The 21,919-nt window shown below is 42.5% G+C and overlaps 1 protein-coding gene across 2 annotated transcripts; it reads left to right on the forward strand.

Annotated features, from left to right (window-relative positions):
- Positions 1-755: 755 nt before the first annotated feature.
- On the forward strand, positions 756-20,877 carry SPIB (Spi-B transcription factor). Of its 2 annotated transcripts, none has more exons than XM_040433643.1 (6): positions 756-869; positions 6,993-7,017; positions 9,856-9,943; positions 13,937-14,139; positions 17,018-17,162; positions 19,486-20,877. In XM_040433643.1, the coding sequence occupies exons 1-6, from the start codon at positions 847-849 to the stop codon at positions 19,803-19,805; spliced, it is 804 nt and encodes a 267-aa protein (XP_040289577.1). In that variant the 5' UTR covers positions 756-846; the 3' UTR covers positions 19,806-20,877. The 2 variants fall into 2 exon arrangements, with proteins under 2 accessions (XP_040289577.1, XP_040289585.1); XM_040433651.1 differs by having other exon boundaries at positions 772-873.
- The last annotated feature ends 1,042 nt before the right edge of the window (positions 20,878-21,919 follow it).

Consider the following 21,919-nt stretch of genomic DNA (forward strand, 5'->3'; position numbering starts at 1 on the left):
ACCAAGGACAACATCTGCATGGAGTTTGTATGTTCTCTTCTTTTCAGCCTGTACGGCAAATTTGCCAACATTTGATAAATGATGGAAAAGGAAATTGCAATAATTGTAATTTTGTTTACTGTTTACTCCACAAAATATCAATATACTATTTTAAAAAGCCTCAAAATTACATAAAAATAACCAAAATCCCTTCCCAAAAAAGAAGGTATCATGTAAAAATAAAAAACTATTATAAGCCCTTGAATGATAAGAGGTAAAAATTTTAAATTTGTCTGGTCGAAAGGTCCAGAATTTTCCTGACCCAGGGCAATACGCACACATTTAGTATCATTATAACTGTAGTTCTAGCAAGAAAAATATTGTCAGGATTGTATTTCTTCCCAAATGATTACTATTCCCCACCAAAATATAAATAGTATAAGAGCCCCCAACTAAAAAGTACAACTTGTACTAAACAACTATAAAGTATAGTATAGTATGTAGACTGCAAAGTAAAACGCTTTGTGCCCTGGATGCTGAGATGTAAAAATCCCAAAACATCAGTTGGGATCTAAGATCTAATGTCATCCTTTCCATAGTGGCATCTAAGAGGTTAAAATAACTGTGTCCCTTGGTGAATGTGAATGGTAGGGACTGTTATCACTGTGCACATGTGCATCTCCTCTATTGTGAAACTTATGGCTCCTCCTACGAATTGTAGGCTCCTGTCCCTCCCTCAAGCAAAAAGTTAAAAAGCACGCCTCAGGTACATATAGGATATTACACAGTGTGCAGGGGGTGCCATAAAGACAGAGAATACTCTCTATAGGAAACTGCCCTCGGCGGCTTCGCTGTCCTGCCAAAAAGATGCTCTCTCTGGATTCACTACAGTAGGTGATTTTTTTTATGTATCCTTTTTTTTTTTTTTACATCAAGCACACAGATGTAGCAGAGTTGAATTTGTTATTTAACTTTAAGGGCTGCATCATTTGTGTATCGTGATAAGACAATGAGTACGTTTAACCTCAATCCTATATTTATGGTATTCACAGATAACCTGTTGTGATATTACAATGAGTTGTTCTAACTTTGCTACATTTGTATGGATGCACCAGACAGACAGACGCAGATAGATAGATAGATAGACAGACAGACAGACAGAGGCAGATAGATAGATAGATAGATAGACAGACAGACAGACAGACAGACAGATAGATAGATAGATAGATAGATTGATAGATAGATAGATAGATAGATAGACAGACAGACAGACGCAGATAGATAGATAGATAGATTGATAGATAGATAGATAGATAGATAGATAGACAGACAGACTGATAGATAATTGGATGATAGATAGACAGACAAATAGATAGATAGATAATTGGATGATAGACAAATGATTGATAGATAGCTAAATAGATAATTGATAGAGAGGCGGATGATAGATAGATAGATAGATAGATAGATAGATAGACAGACAGACAGATAGATAGATAGATAGATAGATAGACAGAAAGATAGTTTGATAGATAGATAGATAGATAGATAGATAGATAGATAGATAGATAGACAGAAAGATAGTTTGATAGATAGATAGATAGATAGATAGATAGATAGATAGATAGATAGACAGACCGATAGATAATTGGATGATAGATAGATAGACAGACAAATAGATAGATAATTGGATTATAGACAGATAGATAGATAGATAATTGATAGACAGAGAGACAAATAGATAGATAATTGGATGATAGACAGATAGATAAATAGATATTTGATAGAGAGGCGGATGATAAATAATAGATAGATAGATAATTGATAGGCGGATGATAGATAAATAGATAGATAATTTATAGGCGGATGATTGGATGATAGATAATTGATAGGCGGATGATTGGATGATAGATAATTGATAGGCGGATGATAGATAATTTATAGGCGGATGATTGGATGATAGATAATTGATAGGCGGATGATTGGATGATAGATAATTGATAGGCGGATGATTGGATGATAGACAGCATTAGATTGAGATGAGACTTGTGCTCCTAGAATCTGGGTCGGAGCACCGGTAGAGGTTTCTCTCTATATTTTTGTTGATTGCACTTTGCACAGTACAAGTTGTAGTGACAATGTGACATACCAATGTCATACGCTAAGTATTAATCATTCCTAAAATATTGATCTTTACACAATGAGAAACTGTGTTTTGGGCCCAGACAGGATAGTGAAGATTAAAATATACCTTGAGATGAGATCTTGCAGAACATTAACAGCTGCATACGATTATAGAAATCATTTTTACTGGGTCGTCCTGAAATTTTTCTTATATTTGTACTTTATTTGTATTTAATACTGGACAATTGTCTTTGTAACTGATTCGGTCATAGATATCCGGTAGATAATCTGTAGATTTTAGATAGATCTGAGATGGATAGACAGATACATTTTTCATTTTCACTTCTATGTCCATGGTTGGACACCTGTACCAATATAACATGTTACTATATGGCTATTATCTATATGGTTAGATGATTGACATGCGCTCTTAATTACGAAAACTTTACAACTTTCTAATTATTTCAGTCATAGATATCAAATAGATAGATATGGATATTAGAAAGATAATTGATAGAGTGATGATAGATTTCAGATGCATTTTCACTTCTGTTGCTGTGAAACATGTTACTATTTGGTATGTGTTACATGATTGACATGTTCTTCTCATTAATAAGGTGGACTTATAACTTTGTTAGTAATTAGCCACATATAGATATGAAATAGATAGATATAGATAGATGATAGATACAAATATCATCTGCACTTCTGTAATCACTGTATGACACATTAGCATGGAACAGTCTGTAAGTGATGGAGGGGTATTATATTTCTTACATCAATGTCTTTTGAAGCCAAGCAAAACTTAAATGGAAGCTAACCCAAATATCTGTGTTAGTCGGTGGGCAATCAAGTTGGCTGCAGTATACAGATAATCCAACTAAGGCGAAATAGCTTGCTGGTGCCCTCTTGTCTCTATAACCAAATACACAGGGCACATGCCCTGCCTATATGCCTCCAGCTGGTGTGCTTTTAACCAGAACCAGATTTTCACCAGCTCCCCCTAGTGGCCAGTATAGTATCTGCTTGAGGTAGACTTAGCCTATTCATTTACTTACTATGACAAAATTGTGGATTATAAATTGGAACATGCCAGCCCCTGCAGAACCTCTTGGCAGTGAGAAATAATTCCTCTGGATGTACTGTATTCTATGCTTGGGCCATGTATCTCTTTGCATGGATGTCTCTATGCAGTCATACAGGTTGTGGTTTTGCAGTGTATATTTTTGCTGGACCAAGATAGAGAATGATAATATTTGCCACTGCGCTAGGTATGAGTAAGAGAGCCAAATTTAGAAATGTAGATAGTGCAGCTGAACTGTAGACTGGTTCGTGTATGCAATCTGAATGTTGTGTAGCATACAGCAAAACAGGATTTTATTTCTGGTACTTTTATTGTATCGCCCTTTCCCTGGCATGCAAATGGTGTCCCTCGGGGCAGTAAGATACACAGAATGAGAGGCAAAGTGGGCGAGTGGAACTTTACGAGTCGCGATCCATGAAGTAGAAGGTGGCGCGAATGACGCACAAGTCTAGCTCTTCTGACATTTTGCACTTTCGACTGTAAATATTCAGTATGAGCACTTGCTGACCACAGGGTCCACTGCATGGGAAAGGCATGTCTAAAATGCTGACTGTTGTAGTTGCTTTTTACGCTGAGAAAAGGGGAAACTAAACAACAACCCTCAGCAGAGACTTATGGAAATAGTCATATCCCAGTAACATAAAAATAAAAAAAATCACATTGCTATGAGGCCGATCTATTGTATCGCCCTATAACTAGGCCGATTTATTTTGGACCACATCCCCGTAGTAGCTGCACTGGCCATCACAAATCTCCCAGAAGCAGATGTCTTAATTTTAGCTGTAAATGTTATTCATTGAGACAGATTTACTAATGCTGAAGATGGCGTACACTTAGACCGGCACCAGCTTTATCACAGGGGCTCAGGCTAGATCAGTGGTTCTCAACCTTTCTAAAGCCGTGACCCCTTAATACAGTTCCTCATGTTGTGGTGACCCCCAACCATTACATTTTCCCATATGAGCCGCTGACGCGGCTGGGTATGACATAGTTATGGGGGATCTGTGGATGATGCTGTGTTGTGGGGGATCTGTGGATGGCGCTGTGTTGTGGGGGATCTGTGGAGGGCGCTGTGTTGTGGGGGATCTGTGGAGGGCGCTGTGTTGTGGGGGATCTGTGGAGGGCGCTGTGTTGTGGGGGATCTGTGGAGGGCGCTGTGTTGTGGGGGATCTGTGGAGGGCGCTGTGTTGTGGGGGATCTGTGGAGGGCGCTGTGTTGTGGGGGATCTGTGGAGGGCGCTGTGTTGTGGGGGATCTGTGGAGGGCGCTGTGTTGTGGGGGATCTGTGGAGGGCGCTGTGTTGTGGGGGATCTGTGGAGGGCACTGTGTTGTGGGGGATCTGTGGAGGGCGCTGTGTTGTGGGGGATCTGTGGAGGTTGAGAACCGCTGGTCTAGACTGAATACATTGTAACAAGCTCCCAGCAGTGAGAAGTAGGAAAAGTTTACACGTGTAATGGGTCAATCCTAAAAGCCAAGCATTTCAACCAGCTGCCTCCTATTTAGCAGGACCCTTCCCCTCACCTTGTGCTGCCCGGCAAGGCATGGACTCTGTAAAACCTGTGAGGAGTCCTGCGTTATCTGGTAGCGGATCTGGTAAGCTGCTCAGTGCGGCCTCCATGGATCGGACTTGTATTCCAGCACATGGTGATCTGGGAATCTGGAGAGGCCATCACTTGGGTCTGTCATGGAAAATCTCAGCGGAGTTCAGCTTTACACCGGGACACTGCGCATGCGCACGAGAGCCTTAGTAGGGAAATATTACAGCCCAGTGCGCAAGCGCGGCTAACTCTGGCCGGCGCATGCGCAGTGTCCCGGTGTGAAGCTGAACTCCGCTGAGATTTTCCATAAACTGTCGGTTTGCGCATGCGCAGATCGTCAAAACTCAGGAACGCCTCCTCACGTCATTAGCAGTGCGACGGGAAGTCAGGAGGTAGGGAAATCTCACGAAGTAGGGTAATGTGACGCTACAATCGTGCAGCCCTAATAGGAAGCCTCAGGCGACCCCCCGGAAAGGGCCGATCGACCCCCAAAGGGGTCGCGACCCCTAGGTTGAGAACTGCTGGGCTAGATGATAAATCTGGTGCAGGAACAGGGGTACGCCCAGCCTTTCTGCTGTCTGAGGCAAAAACTGAAACGGTGCCCCCCATGCCAATTTCTTAACCTAACCCCTTTGCCACAATGAAAGCACTCATTGCCCATGGCCCTTCTGCTGCCCCTTCTTGCCCCTTCCTAATGCTGCCTCACCTGGCCTCATTGGTGGTGCACCCCTGTGCAGGGATAGACACTTTTCTCTTACTCCATACCAGCTATGGAGTGGCTTTGTTTGAGAAAGAGTTTTACACCAGAGGTGTGGTGCAGTATTGCCGCAGATTGCTCCATCTTAAGCTCTGCTGCTTTGTCGGACTAGACACACAAACGTTCTCTAAACCTGGATGCACCAAATTGCACCACTTTTTAGCACAATTTACGCCAAAATCTAGGTACACTTACGGGCAATTATATACAAGATATATACCGGGGAAACCAGAACCACCTGGACTTAGCATGCCCAATGCTCTCTAGGAAAAGGTGGGGTAACCATAAACACGGAGCCCAATGTGACCCTGTTTCCCAATGGTCCACATAAACCTGGAGCCAGCCCTGACAATAATTCAGATACTCCTCACCTCAGAATTGACCAGTATAGTGAAGAGAATGGCGTATTTATTCCATATATTATGTGCAGTAGACCTAAACCTCTAGAGGGCTGAAATTTTGGGTGTTATGGCAAAACGGTCCATTTTTCACAGCCGTTTTTTCACAGATGCCTTTCTGGGAAAAAAAATGCCATTAAAAACATCCAACTTGAATTATTTGGGGGCTGTTGGGCCATGAAAACGGACAAAACGGGAAATGTCCTATTTTTGACAACTGGTATTCACAACCTGTTAAAAAAACAACTGCGTGAATACATGCAAAGACTGTCATTGTTCTGAAAAACTTTTTCACTGCTGTGTGAAGAGGACCCTTATGCTAGACAATGATACACGTCTCCATTCTTAAGGAAAAAAAGCATCGCATTTCTATTTTAAGATGGTTCCTGACTTTTGACCTGCCTTATATACAAGTGTAAAAGAGCTGAGTTTGTCATTTGGTACCAGGCACCGTGATATCAAACTGCATTCGCTGTAAGGCTCAGTTCAGACCTGAGCGTTTTACAGCGCGTTCCTACGCGCTGTAAAACGCTCAACAAGGAGAAACCAATGCTTCCCTATGGGAATGGTTCTCACCTGGGCGTTTTACAGCGCGTACGATTGCGCTGTAAAACGCCCGACGCTCAAACAAGTACAGGAGCGTTTTTTTGGGCGCTTGTCGCGCGTTCCCGTACATAGACTTTCGGGAACGCGCGACACTGTGTGTACACTTGTCTCTGTATGCGCGATTGTAAACGCCCGTACAATCGCGCATACAGAGCGCTCCTTTCAGAACGCTCAGGTCTGAACTGAGCCTAAATCTCCATTAGACGACAAGTAATAGATCCAGTTATATGACACATACGACTCTGCTACATCTGTATTCTAAAGAGCTTCTATCTGCTCATGGCAGTAGAGCATACTGGTTATTTGAGGATTTTTCAGGTTGTTATACCAGCAATTTAGGCTATAGTAAAAGAAAATGACCAATTTCTATCTTCGGTTTCATTCGTTAACACTATTTCAGGAAGTGTGATAAGGACATTAATCGGCTGTTAGGAAGCACTGTATGAGCACTGAGCGCCGTGGTCTGGACATTGTATATGACTTCTTTTCTTTCTCTTTTTCCCACAGTTTTGACAATTCCTTCAATTGGACGGTAAGTAGTCTCCATATATTTATAGAAGTGTGTATCTAGATAGGAGAAACCCATAAACCACATATAAGTAACCATATACTAAACGGCGTGTCTGGTATATAACTATGAGTGGTTACTGGCCTGAATATAGATTAGTGAACAGGGGTCTGTATCTGGAAACTAAGAAAAGCTGTCATTCTTTATTACCGGTATTTAGTCTTTTGAGTGTAAACTGGTGGCTTTACTGTAGTAATAAGGTTACATGTATGTGTTATACATTGAGTTTCCTGAGGTATTCACTTAAACTGTAATTATAATATGAATAACATCATGATTCAATCCTGCAAGCCTGCTTGTTGATGGTTTCCAAATAAAGATGGATAGGCCCAAAGTGCTCATATTTTGTAGTATAAACTGCATTAACACTGGTTTCACACTAGTATATCAATAGTACATTGCATCGTCCAAGTATTGCAGTTTTAATATGGATACTAAAATGTGGCTGTATTAAATGTAGAAAGAGGATTTAGACGCTGTGATGGCTAACCTTCGGCACTCCAGCTGTGGTAAAACTACAACTCCCAAGATGTACATTCCATAGAAATGAATGGACTCACATTGCTTTCCGCCTATCTATCATTACTATACAGACAAGCTATAGAAAAAGAGCAGTTGCTCATAGCAACAACAAAAAAAATTCAGCTTTTATTCTACAAAAGGCCTTAGAAAAATAAGAGCTAGAATGTGATTGGTTGCCATGGGCAATTTTCACCTGCAGTACCTACAATTACCTGTTCCCCTGTGTTTGCCAGCGTATTGAGGTCTATATGGTTAGCAATTTTTACATGAGTTCTCTTTTAGTGTATCCATATTTTTCTGGATTGCACATTATAACATTTCCCAGCATGGCCATGCCCTATTTGCAACCAATAACAGCTCAGCTTTCATTTTTCCAGAGCAGTTTAAGAAATGACAGCTGTGTTCTGATTGGTTGGTAAGGGAAACACGGCCTGTTTTGAGAAATGAGGCCTGCTAGTGCGGCCACAAGCAATCTGTTTTCTCCATCTTAGGCTACATCCACATTTGCACTTGCCATTGTGGTATTCTATTCCGGCATAGGAGCAGAACACTGGAATTGATGGATCCGGCACACCACATGCAGCGGAAAATTCATGCTGGAAACTTGGCCAACCCCACTATAGAGGATAGGATCTGTCTGCACCATCGGTGCCCGGCATGCAGTGGCCAAGTTTAGGGTGGCCCCAAGGCTGTGCTGGAAGGCCTGGACACCATTTAGGTTTCACCACGTGTTGCTGCTCTCTGGAAGGGATGGTAAGGCGTGGTGCACCCCAATGGGATCTTGGAGATGTTGGATAACCCCTTTAAAGAGTTGATGACTTTGCATAGGGGAAACAGTCAAATGTCCACAATTCAAAGTATCCTCACTCCAGGGTACTACAGGCCTATTCCAGATCCAGTAATTCCAGTATTCTGCTCCTATGCCAAAACAGAATACCGCAATTGCAAGTGCAAATTTGGACTGCGAATGCCCATTTGCAGTCTAGTATTTAAAACAATAATAATACCGAACTGTGGTTCCCCAGATATGGTGAAACTACAACTACCAGTATTTTGCCTTAATGATCAAGGCAAAGTATCAATGCATAAGGGATTTACTACTCAAAATGTGCCTGCGTTCTGTTATAGACATTTTGTTAGTCTTGCCTGACAAGGGGTGTGGCTTAAAATGCAACAGCGAGCACAAAAATCCTGGTCCAAAGTAAGCTAAGCAATAGGTGGTAGAAACGTAGACTAGACCGTGTAAGGATGGACCAAATGTACCGTCAGCATCAGCCACTGTGATAAATATAAGGCATTTTTAGTCTGTCTAGTCTACGTTTACACATTTTGGACAGGACTAGCCTATACCTACTGGTAGGTCATGCAATAATAGCTTGCCTCTGTTTTAATGTTTATCAGTAGCACCAGGCAGGACGTACAGTGATGAAATAGATAATACTTGGTATTTTTTTTTTTTTTTTTACTATAGCAACTGTACATTTCACTGTTCAGAAGAGAAAAAAAAAAAAGTCTAAACGCAAGGCTTTCACACTTCGAGTTGATTTGTTGGGGTCACTTAAAGAAATGTTTACCACCTTACACACTTATGGCATAACCACTTTTGGCACCCCACCTTTTGGTAGAAGGGGGTCTACTGTCTATCACTCTGAAGTTGAAGCAGCCATATCTAATCAAAGACTAAATGGAGAAGTGGTCACATGGCTTCTCAAATAAAGTCTAAGGGATTTATGCAAGGAGAGAAAACCCTGTCTAAATAGAGAAGACCTCAACAAATTACCCAGCAACAAGTGGACCCAAGGGGTCTAGAGGACAACACTATCTTTAAATGACAATTACTTATTGCTGGGGTCTATTATTTTTGGGTTCATTGATTAATTGTCTTAATGATTTGACCTGTGTGCTTGATAACAACCAGGGTCAAAATGGCCCGCTAGGGGTTCCTCTAGTAGGCCCTGGTTCTGTCATATTTCCCCATATTCCATGAGGTCAAACAGAACTGTAAAAAAAATTATACCATTGATTGTGAATGTGCACTTCCTTTGACCCTCAGGCCCTTTTTTCAGCTGGTCCCAAAGTATCCCATTCCAAACATGATAATAACAGTTTAGGATGTAATTACAAGAAGGTATACATATGTTCTGTATATCTGTAGGGCATAACCTCAGGACCATTTTCTCTGGTGGGCAAAGGAATCTTCAATCCAACCCTATGGTTTCTCTTTGTACTCTACTTTTTATGTATAGTTCGTAGTAAACTAAGAATTTATCTTTTCCTCAGTATCCTGATATGATGCTTCAAGACTTGGAGAACTTTGCCAAGCATCCTGCCAACTTAACACAGACCACTGAACCTGAACCTCACATAGGTAAAGTGCACGTTCCTTCCTCCATTCGTTTACACACATTACTTTATGAGTTTTGATATCAATAAGATTTGATAGTTAAATGAGGGAGATATCCGATAGGTAAACAATAGACTGTTGTGCAGTGTAGCTGGTTTGTCTGCTTGGGGGTGATCTTTCCAGAATGCTACAGCTTGGTCCGTACAGTTGGTAGAACACTGACTTCATTATAATGATGTAATAACTTTGTAAGCTTTGTTCTGTAACATAATAGAAAAGTGGCAGTTGTTCACCGTTATCAGCCATTTCAGAGGAGAGAAAGGCTATAGTGGTCTTCAATGGGAAAGGGAAATTGAGACCTCAATCTACCAATCTACACATTTTGTTACGCTGCAGCCTTGTGCTAAAATAAAAAAAATTCAAGGTTTTCCCCATCATTCTGCACTCAATACCCCATAATGACAAAGTGAAAACAGAACATTAGAAATTTTTGCTGATCTATTGAAAAGAAAAAAAAAACTAAGTATTCAGATCCTTTACTCAGTACTTAGTTGAAGCATTTTTGGCAGTGATTACAACCTCCAGTTTCTTGGATATGATGCCTTAAGGTTTGCACACCTGATCTGGGGAACTCTGTCGGGTTGGATGGCGTCTGTCAGAGGACAGCCGTTTTCAGGTCCCTCCAGAGATGTTCTATTGGGTTCAAGTCAGGGCTCTAGCTGGGCCACTCAAGGACATTCACAGAATTGTCCCTAAACCACTCCTATGTTGTCTTGGCTGTGTGCTTAGGTTCATTGTCTTTCTGGAAGGTGAACCTTCAGACCAATTTGAGATCTAGAGCACTCTGAATCTGTTTTTCATTAACAATATCTCTGTACTTTGCTTTCCCTCAACCCTGACCAGTCTCCCTGTCGCAGTAATTGAAAAACACCCCCACAACCTGATGCTGACACACCTATGCTTCACTTTAGGGATGGTATTGGGCAGGTGGTGAGCAGTGCCTGGTTTCCTCCTACCATGACATTTAGAATTGAGGCCAAGCAGTTCAATCTTGGTTTCATCAGACCAGAGAATCTTGTTTCTCACAGTATGAAAATCCTTTAGGTGCTTTTTTTTGTTGCAAACTCCAGGTGAGCTTTCATGTGTCTTTTACTAAGGAGTGCTTCTTTCTCACCTCTCTGCCATAAAAACCAGATTGGTAGAGTGCTGCAGTGGTGGTTAATCTTCTGGAAGTTTTTCCCATCTCCACACAGGATCTATCGAGCTCAACCGAGCTTCGGATCATAGATCGAAAATCACTTAGTTCAAAAACTTAAGGCCAGATTTATCATTACACTTACATCTTAATCCACTTTTACATATGTCCAAAGTCACTTTTGTCTAAGTCAGATTTATTAATGGTCCTTTAATACTGTGATAAAATGTGCTTTGACGATAGCAGTTTGTCCTTCAGTAAGCGGCTTTACAAAAGTCACACGTCTTTACGAAAAAGTCGCATGTTCTATTAAAAAGTTGCATAAGATAAGCATGGTCCTCACTGGAGTGAAAATTGTGAAATTTTTTGAGACTTTTTAAATTGTCGCAATAGTAAATCTGTCTAGAGATTCATTTACATAAGAAAACACAGCCACTTTCAGAAAACTGGCCAATAAAAGTCGCAAGTTTTTGCGCAGTTTTAGCGATTGCGCAAAAATTTGCAACTTTTTCACTCCATTATTTTGACTTGAGCTAATGATAAATCTGGCCCTTAGTTTTTAATGCTGTTGCCGTACAGCATTAAAATGTATTGTCTCCGTGTAGGCAAACTTCGTATCACCCGAATTTGAGTGAGACTTCAGTGAATTAGTATGGTATTCCTATCTGCGTATTTAAAAACATTTTAAAATAGGAATCCAAAAGTGGGCTTTGGTACCGAGGTACCAGCCAGTACCAAAGCCCACTTTGGATTCCTATTTTAAAATGTTTTTAAATACGCAGATAGGAATACCGTACTAATACAGTGCAATACATTTTAATGCTGTACGGAAACAGCATTAAAAACTAAGGGGGTCATTTATTATCCTGAAATACGCCTATATTAGGTGTATTTCAGGCACAGATTTCTGCACAATAGTTAGTTGTGCTGCAATCTGCGACTTTTACCCACTCATGCCAGGTCTAAAGTGTCGTGGTCGGGAAAGGGGACGAGCCGGCAGGCCAGTCTTATTCATCATTTTCTATGCCTGTTTTAGGCGTAGAAAATGGTCTAAATGTAAGCCAGCTAGGAAGCAGTCTTACATTTAGACTGACGCTGGTTGCGCAGAAGTTATGTAGAGACCGCTACCTCCTTATAACCTCAGCGGTTCCACCGCCAGGTATAGGGGTTATTAAGACCGTCGATTTAAACTTAATAAATGACCCACTAAGTTTTTGAATGAATCCGAAGCTCGATTCTCTCAAGCCTACTTATGTCCATGCCAAATTTTAGTTTTTCCTTTTCAAAAAATTTCAAACAAAATGTATGGGTTATTGAATGCAGATTGATAGGGGGAAACTTGGATCTTTTTTATTTTAGTACAAAACCGCAACATAACAAAAAGTGAGAGGGTCTAAAGACTTACACACTGTTTGTGCCTCATTTGAAACGAGTGTTTGGCCTAATGGAAAAGGGTATTGTTTAAGATGCCAACTATTGGTGCAAAGTAAGCCAACCAATAGGTGGTGTAAAGTTACACAACAGTGTCTGACAATGCACCACACTTAACATCCAGCCTCAGTCACTGTGATATATTTTAGTCAGGACGTATGACAAGTTTGGTTAAAAAACAAAACAAACAAAAAAACTTAATGAAACAAGGCACAGGGGAATCTCCATACTTACTACATGTAACCATTACTCATCATCAGACTGCAAGAGGTGTCTTAAACACCGAATCAGTGTCTCAATTAGAAAAAATGCGATAAAAACGTCAATTATCCATACAGATAACAACTAAATCAGAAAAACCAATACTTAAAATACACTACTTTTTATTATTGTTTTTCCACTGCTAGCTGTTGAAAACCATGAATGGGGCTGTGCTGCAATACCAGCCACTGCCCATTAAAAAGAGTGGCACTGTTTCCAGAAAATAATCAGACCCTTTTCTTCTGTACTGGGATGAGTGACATGAACCAGACACAGGAAAGGAGGAAGAGGTTCATTTTTTTTAATGGAGTTCTTTTGCCCCCTATTTTTCCTCCCTGCCTGCTCTCCCGTCCCTCAGCCACAATCCTTTTCTCATGCATCGGACACGAATACAAAGAGCTTGTTAGGACTCAAGGTGATATGCAAATAATCCTCTAGGAAATTTGCAAGACTGTTTTATGGAAATTGGGAGCTGGCAGCTTCTTAACAAAGGAAGTTCTGTCGCCTCCCTTCTAATATTCCCTATCACTATCATTATCTCCATCTCTGTATAGTTTTATTGTCCGATCCTCTGACGACTAACACATCAATTATACTAGTTAACCCCTACATTCCTGAATGATGCTCCCAACTTCTATATACTCCCTTTCATACTGTGTGAAGGAAGTACACGGGGTAGGGGGGGGGGGGGGGATGTTTAAACCTGAAAAGTCCCTTTGGTTGTTGTGGCCTTACAAGAATACCATACTTGGCATGAATACTATGCATTTACCCTCATACATGGGGATTATTTCGATGAGCCACTTTTAGCTTATAGGATAAATAAGTCGGGTGGAGATGTATTCCTCTCTCACCACTGAGAAGCACTAAAGACAGTGGGGGAAAACCCATGGGGAATGGACTGTGCAGAGAATGGCATCTGTTAGAGCATTCTGCATATTAAACATTCAGTTTGTGCCTCATTAAAATTTCCAGACAAAACTTTGGAGGTGTGAACACTTCCATAGAATAATATTGGTCCCATGTTGTGCACCTATTCCACAGCCACAACCCACAAATGTGAATGAGACCTCCTCTTATTGTTTCCTTGATGAATTGAAGTGGGTTGATGGTGTCTTGTCTGCTTCTAGACTACCTATGGAACTGGATGGACCCCCAGGATGCCTGCTATGAGGGGTATGAGAACGGCCAGCTAACACCACTTCAAAATGTCCAAGTTTCCTGCATGCAGGGAACCTACCCTCACTACTCCCTAGACAACAGCCAGAACCTAAGTGGTGCGTCCCCTTGTCTGACGCAATGTCCTGTGCCTGAGCAGATGTACAATACTGAGGTGAGGATTTTACTAAGGTCACTATCATTAACCATTATTTAGTCTGTATTTAGTTACACCCTCCATTGGCTAACTGAAAAGTATTTAGGGTATGTTCACATGGAGATAAAATCTGTGTGGGAAAAATCAACATGGAATGCATTGAGAAACTGACCTGTGACGCAGATGTTAAAGACTTTAATACCGATGACCTATCTTAGGGATACATTATCATTATCTAATTGGTGGGGGTACGACACCCAGGACCCCCGCCGATCAGCTGTTCGGTAAGCAGTAGCACTGTGACCTTCTCTCTGCTTTTCCTAGGCCGAGTGCTGAGCACAATACCAAGCACAGCCGCTACACAATGTACGGCGCTGTGCCTGGCGAGCTGAGAGAAGGCCACGGTGCTCACAGGAGTGCCGCTGCCTTCTCAAACATCTGAGGAGTGGGGGTCCCAGGTGTCGGACCCCACCTGAGGATAGGTCATCAGTATTAAAAGTCTCGGAGAAACCTTTTAAATCTGAAGCATGTCTGAGGCAAATCTGCTACACAATCCCCAATAAAAATCTGCATATAAAAAGTGCAGATTTTGCAGTAAATTCCGCAGAAAATCTGCCACAGATTTTTTTACAGTGCAATCTATATCCTGTATGGACATACCCTTAAAGGGAACCTGTCACCAGGATTTTGTGTATAGAGCTGAGGACATGGGTTGCTAGATGGCCGCTAGCACATCCGCAATATCCAGTCCCCATAGCTCTGTGTGCTTTTATTGAGTAAGGCCTCTTTCACACTTGCGTTGTCCGGATCCGGCGTGTACTCCACTTGCCGGAATTACACGCCGGATCCGGAAAAACGCAAGTGTACTGAAAGCATTTGAAGACGGAACCGTCTTCCAAATGCGTTCAGTGTTACTATGGCACCCAGGACGCTATTAAAGTCCTGGTTGCCATAGTAGGAGCGGGGAGCGGGGGAGCGGTATACTTACAGTCCGTGCGGCTCCCGGGGCGCTCCAGAATGACGTCAGAGCGCCCCATGCGCATGGATGACGTGATCCATGTGATCACGTGATCCATGAGCTTGGGGCGCCCTGACGTCACTCTGGAGCGCCCGGGGAGCCGCACGGACGGTAAGTATACTGCTCCCCGCTCCCCACTACACTTTACCATGGCTGCCAGAACTTTAGCGTCCCGGCAGCCATGGTAACCACTCTGAAAAAGCTAAATGTCGGCTCCGGCAATGCGCCGAAACGACGTTTAGCTTAAGGCCGGATCCGGATCAATGCCTTTCAATGGGCATTAATTCCGGATCCGGCCTTGCGGCAAGTGTTCCGGATTTTTGGCCGGAGCAAAAAGCGCAGCATGCTGCGGTATTTTCTCCGGCCAAAAAACGTTCCGTTCCGGAACTGAAGACATCCTGATGCATCCTGAACGGATTTCACTCCATTCAGAATGCATTAGGATAATCCTGATCAGGATTCTTCCGGCATAGAGCCCCGACGACGGAACTCTATGCCGGAAGACAAGAACGCAAGTGTGAAAGAGCCCTAAAAAACCCGATTTGATACATATGCAAATGAACCTGAGATGAGTCCTGGCCCTGACTCATCTCACATACAGGACTCATCTCTGGTTAATTTGCATATGTATCAAATCTATTTTTTTTTACACAATAAAAGCACACAGAGCTATGGGGACTGGGTATTGCGGATGTGCTAGCGGCCATCTAGCAGCCCATGTCCTCAGCTCTATACGCAAAATCCCAAGGACAGGTTCCCTTTAAAGCACGTTTCCAAAACCCATTCACACTAAAAAGCTTTTCCAAAATTAAGTGTGCATTGACACGACTGCAATACATGCAAAATATAGGATGACGTCTGTGTTGCATCCGTATTTTTGGCGGATCCATTGTAACAATACCTATCCTTGTCTGCAAAATGGAAGAGAATAGGACTAGGGATGAGCGAATTTCATGTTATGAAATTCGTTTGCGCTTCGTTTGGTGGTAAAAGCAGAATTGCGTTATGGATTCTGTTACCACGGACCATAACGCAATTCCATGAAGGAATGCATAACGGAGTGTCTTTAGAGGCATTCCGTTATTCATTCCGACATAATAGAAGTCTATGGCCTGTATAACGGATCCGTCCTGTTTCCGTTATGCAGGAGAGGATTCCCCTGCATACCGGAAACGGGACGGGTCAGTTTTGCAGCCCATAGACTTCTATTATGACGGAATGAATAACGGAATGCCTCTAAAGGCGTTCCGTTTTGCATTCTAAAATATGAAATTTGCTCATCTGTAAATAGGACATTTTTTTTGCAGAGCTACGGAACAGACATATGGATGCGGACAGCATATTAAAATGAATGGGTCCGCATCCTATCTGCAAAAAATACGGTCGTGTGAATGGTTCCTAAGCTGTAGAAACCTTATAAATATGAGCACACATTTAGTTGGGGAAGTAGTCAAAATGATATATAAGGGCAGACAGAGGGGAGAGTGTCTACTGTCCCTAAATACTTTTCCTGAACTCTGTAGATTATGATTAAGAGTGGCCCTGCTCAATCTGAAGTCAAACAAGCCAAACATTAGCGTAAGGATTTAATAACCAAAGCTAATCATAGCCACTTAGTGAACCATGGCTCATGTAGATGGTGGCACCACACTCTTGGTAGTCTGTAGCAGTGTATAATCAAAGTGATCAGTCAATAGGTGTCCACCTACTTTATCTTGCCACCACGATCACTTTTTCTATAGATGGTTAATGGTGGTCCTTGTCTCATTTCAGTTCAGCCTATCTAAGCCCGTATGGTCTTTCAACAAATCCAGATTTCATCTATGGAGGACTAAACACATCAGTTATACTAATTGTGGATTTTCTTTCTCCCGATAGCCACTTAATCCCTATCATCAGACGTATCAGTTACCATGTAACCTAAGAAGCCCATCCCTTTCTGAAGAAGATGATCCAAATCTAGAGGTGTCAGACAGCGAATCTAGTGTTTATTCTCCATCAAGTTTTGTGGGTTGTGAACCAGGTATTTGAACCTCATCTAATGATGTATATGTAGTAGAATATTTGACATATTTTGCACTGAAGTGCACTGAAGGCGGGCCCAAGCCACTCTATGCATTCCTGCTCCTCTTGCCAGCTCTCGCTCTCCTTTTTGATTAACAGGACCAGGTTCCTGCAAAGTCATCTTGCTTGGCCTTGTCAATCAAGGAGAGGGAGAGCTGGCAGGAGGAGCAAGAGTGCATTAAGTGGCTTGGGCTTGCATTCGGTGCACTTAACTGCTTATTTGAATATGGATTAAAAGTACTTTTTTCCAGAATGAAGGACCAGATCACTAAGTGAAAGGTATCATTACACACAGCTGAGCTAGACCTACAAGGCATGGTGTCTGGTTTACCAGTGAATTTCCTGGTGACAGACTCTCTTTAAAATCAATCAGTTGCCCCCAGAAAAGATGCAGTACAGCCCTATCCAAGCAATCAGTAATAGCACAATCTGCTGGCTTTTTCTTATTGCCACCATTTAAAGCCTTGGGACCCATTTACTGGCATTTCCTTGTAGATCTGGAAGCTCCTGGTTCTAATGAGTAGTTTACTAATTTGCATAACAGGATACACAAAGCTCATACATATTAAAAAGTATTGGAAGCCAAGGATATCCTGAAGCCCTAGGACTGACAAAGTCAACCTCATTAAGGCTACTTGCACACATTGAGGATTACGCCCGGAATAAGGCTACTTTCACACCTGCGTTTAGGTCGGATCCGTCTGGTATGTGCCCAGACGGATCCGCACCTATAATGCAAACGCTTAGATCCGTTCAGAACGGATCCGTTTGCATTACCATGAACATTTTTGTTCATGATAATGCAAACGGATCCGTTTTGAATTTACATTGAAAGTCAATGGGAGACGGATCCGTTTGAAAATTGAGCCATACTGTGTCAACTTCAAACGGATCCGTCCCCATTGACTTAAGGCTACTTTCACACTAGCGTTCGGAGCGGATCCGTCTGATGTTTCATCAGACGGATCCGCTCCGATAATGCAGACGTTCGCATCCGTTCAGAACGGATCCGTCTGCATTAAAACTTAGAAAATTTTCTAAGTGTGAAAGTAGCCTGAGCGGATCCGTTCAGACTTTACATTGAAAGTCAATGGGGAACGGATCCGCTTGAAGATTGAGCCATATGGTGTCATCTTCAAGCGGATCCGTCCCCATTGACTTCCATTATAAGTCTGGACGGATCCGCTCGCCTCCGCACGGCCAGGCGGACACCCGAACGCTGCAAGCAGCGTTCAGCTGTCCGCCTGGCCGTGCGGAGGCGAGCGGAGCGGAGGCTGAACGCCGCCAGACTGATGCAGTCTGAGCGGATCCGCATCCATTCAGACTGCATCAGGGCTGGACGGAAGCGTTCTGCTCCGCTCGTGAGCCCCTTCAAACGGAGCTCACGAGCGGACAGCAGAACGCTAGTGTGAAAGTAGCCTTACATTGTAAGTCTGGACGGATCCGTTTGCCTCCGCACGGCCAGGCGGACACCCGAACGCTGCAAGCTGCGTTCAGGTGTCCGCCTGCTGAGCGGAGCGGAGGACAAACGGAGCCAGACTGATGCATTCTGAGCGGATCCGCATCCATTCAGAATGCATTAGGGCTGGACGGATCCGTTCGGGGCCGCTTGTGAGCCCCTTCAAACGGAACTCACAAGCGGAGCCCCGAACGCTAGTGTGAAAGTAGCCTACTACAGTACCAGAAAAGTGTATGAGATTTCAGAAATCTGCCTTTTCATTCATACTGAAAATTACCTGCCAATGCGGATTTTGAAATCCACAGCATGTGAATTTTTTGTGCAGTACTTTTGTGTGGATTTCACCCTTTTTTAACGCAAGGGTGAGGTCTGTGACAAAACCACATGGAATCCACACCAAAAGCCACAAGTGACACATGCAGATATTCGTGTGCAGGTAGCCTAATCCTTCTGTTTTATCTTTGAATTGTAGGATACAAAAGGGAGTAGAGTGCATTGCTTAGCAACTGTTATCATAGGATGATAAGTCAGAGATATTATATGCTGCATCCAAGCTAAATACAAATAATAAAAAAAAAAGATTATATGACTGTCACATAAATCAAGTAAGACCAATGTGACCTTGGTCACATACCCATGAATCAAAATATATGGCTACCATAAATCGTTGCCACCCACAGCTAGGAGGCATGCTTCATCTGGAGCACTCTGTATAGGCAATCATTAAAAGAATTAAAAAAAATGTATTACAATGTGTTATATCTTCGACACGACCGCAGTTTCGGACTTAATAGTTCTAACCTCCAGCATCTATATTTTTAAGGCGTTCGAAAGAAGGTTCGACTATACAAATTTCTTCTGGAGCTCCTGCAGAATGGTGACATGAGAGATTGCATCTGGTGGCTGGACCGTGAGAGAGGGACCTTTCAATTCTCCTCAAAGCACAAAGAGCTTCTAGCTCACCGATGGGGGCAACAAAAGGGAAACCGTAAGAAGATGACCTACCAGAAGATGGCACGTGCTCTACGCAACTATGGCAAGACTGGAGAGATCAGGAAGGTGAAGAAGAAGCTGACATATCAGTTTGATAATGTATTACTGAGTGAAAGAAAAGCTGAGTCCGCCATGCATCCACTCTGTTAAGCCAATCATCATCTACTGACTGTAAACTTTTATATACTTTTGATGTTCTCATATTTCAATGAAGTTTTGTAGACATCACACTGGCAAGTCTATATGACTTCAGAATCTTCGCTGAATCATATTCCCTGTGTAATGAATAAATGGCAAGTAAGGCCCATAATTTCCCCACAGACCTTCTACAACTGCCTGAACATCATCATGAAGGAGAAAATTTGTTGGGACAAGTTATAATTTTTTTTTGAGAAGAAGCATCTTTAAGGGAAAGCAGTTATTTTCTGACAAGTGGATGATAAAGCACGTGCTCTTTAAGTCCACCGTGCCTTAAAAGTTGATCCCCACTGCCAGGCCTTATCCCAAACAATGCAGATGTTTATTCCAAAAGTGGACCTTTCCGTAAAGATGAACTCATTTACGTTATAGACTGATCCTCCTTTTATCATAGACTGATATCATTTTCAAGAAGGTTTAAAAAAAAAAAAACAACAACAAAGGACCTCTACCGTACGAAAACATTTGGGGGCTTTTGCTTTTTTTTAAAGGTCTATTGGCAGGCTTGTCAGATCCTTCTAAAATCTGTTATTTTTTCAGGTTTTCTTTTAAAAAAACAACAACCCAAAACATTTATTTTCTTCCATATTGGATAGATTAGGGATAAAAATACAACTGAGAGACTTATGATATTAAATCACTGGAGTTCAGTTACTGGCACTGCCATGTATGTATCCCTCAGTTTGATCTATGATCCACTCCTTTGACAGTTGCAGGTGATCAATGAAGCAGCAGTTCATATAAAGTTGACAGATATTAATGGGCATATTACCTGCTGGTTTTAATCTGTCCCCTGCTGGCATCCAATGCATTCTAGTTATAAAGAGGCCCACGCCTCTTAATAATTGTAGTGCATCTGTGCACCAAAAGGGAAATCAACACCAGGAAATGAGCTGGTGAAGATTTCCACTATACAGCTTCCTGGCATAGACTGCAATAAATGTGCCGAGCCTGCTACAGCCAACTCTGTACCGCCCACTTTTTGGAAAAGTGAGGAGCAGGGCCCTAAACCCCTAAAAAGTCACGACATTTTGTGCAATCATAGCAGGCTTAAAACTTTGCAGCTTTTTGACGCCACTGGTGTACAGAGGATGATAAATGTCCCCTAAAGTGCATTAAAAAGGTTCTGCACTTTGTTTAAACTGATGATCTATCCTCTGGATAGATCATCAGCATCTGATCGGTGGGGATCTGACACCCGGGACCCCCGCCGATCAGCTGTTTGAGAAGACCGGCGTTCCAGCAGCGCTGCAGCCTTCTCACTGTTTACCGCTGGCCCAGTGATGTCACGACTAGTATCAACTTGCCTGGGCGGGGCTAAGCTCTGTTCACTTAAATGGTGCTTAGCTCCGCCCAGGCAAGTGTATACTAGTTGTGACGTCACTGGGCCATGGGTAAACAGTGAGAAGGCCGCGGCGCTGCCTTCTCAAACAGTTAATCGGCGGGGGTCCCGGGTGTCGGACCCCTGCCGATCAGATGCTGATGATCTATCCAGAGGATAGATCATCAGTTTAAACAAAGTGCAGAACCCCTTTAACTTACCACCCATCACAAAGTTCAAAGAAGTACTCATATATGATTGTAGAAAAATGTCAGCCTGTAGCCATAATCCCAAGTGGAAGTCAACGGTGCTTTTCATTGTTACCTGCTTATGAGTTCATGCTCGACACATTAGGCATATTCATAGTCAATATATATATAATTTGATCAAGATCAAGTCATGCAAACACAAGGCTAGTCCAAATCTTCATAGGAAATCATAGGATCCTTTATTCATCAAGAAGAGTTCTGACATCAGAGTTAAGCCTCATGCATGCGACAGTAGTTTTTGTCCGGATCCGTTCTGTCACCCGGGCGTGGAACCATTCATTTTAAGGGGGCCGCAAAAGATGCGGAAAGCACACTGCGTACTGTCCGCATCCATATTTCTGTTCCGCGGCCCCGCAAAAAAATAGAACATGTCCTAGTCCTGTCCATTTTGCAGACAAGGATAAACACTTCTAACAAAGGGCCGGACTTGCAAAATGCGGAACGCACACAGTCGGTATCCGTGTTTTGCGGATCCC

The sequence above is a fragment of the Bufo bufo genome, chromosome 1 (assembly GCF_905171765.1).
Source record: "Bufo bufo chromosome 1, aBufBuf1.1, whole genome shotgun sequence".
Lineage (NCBI taxonomy): Eukaryota > Metazoa > Chordata > Amphibia > Anura > Bufonidae > Bufo > Bufo bufo.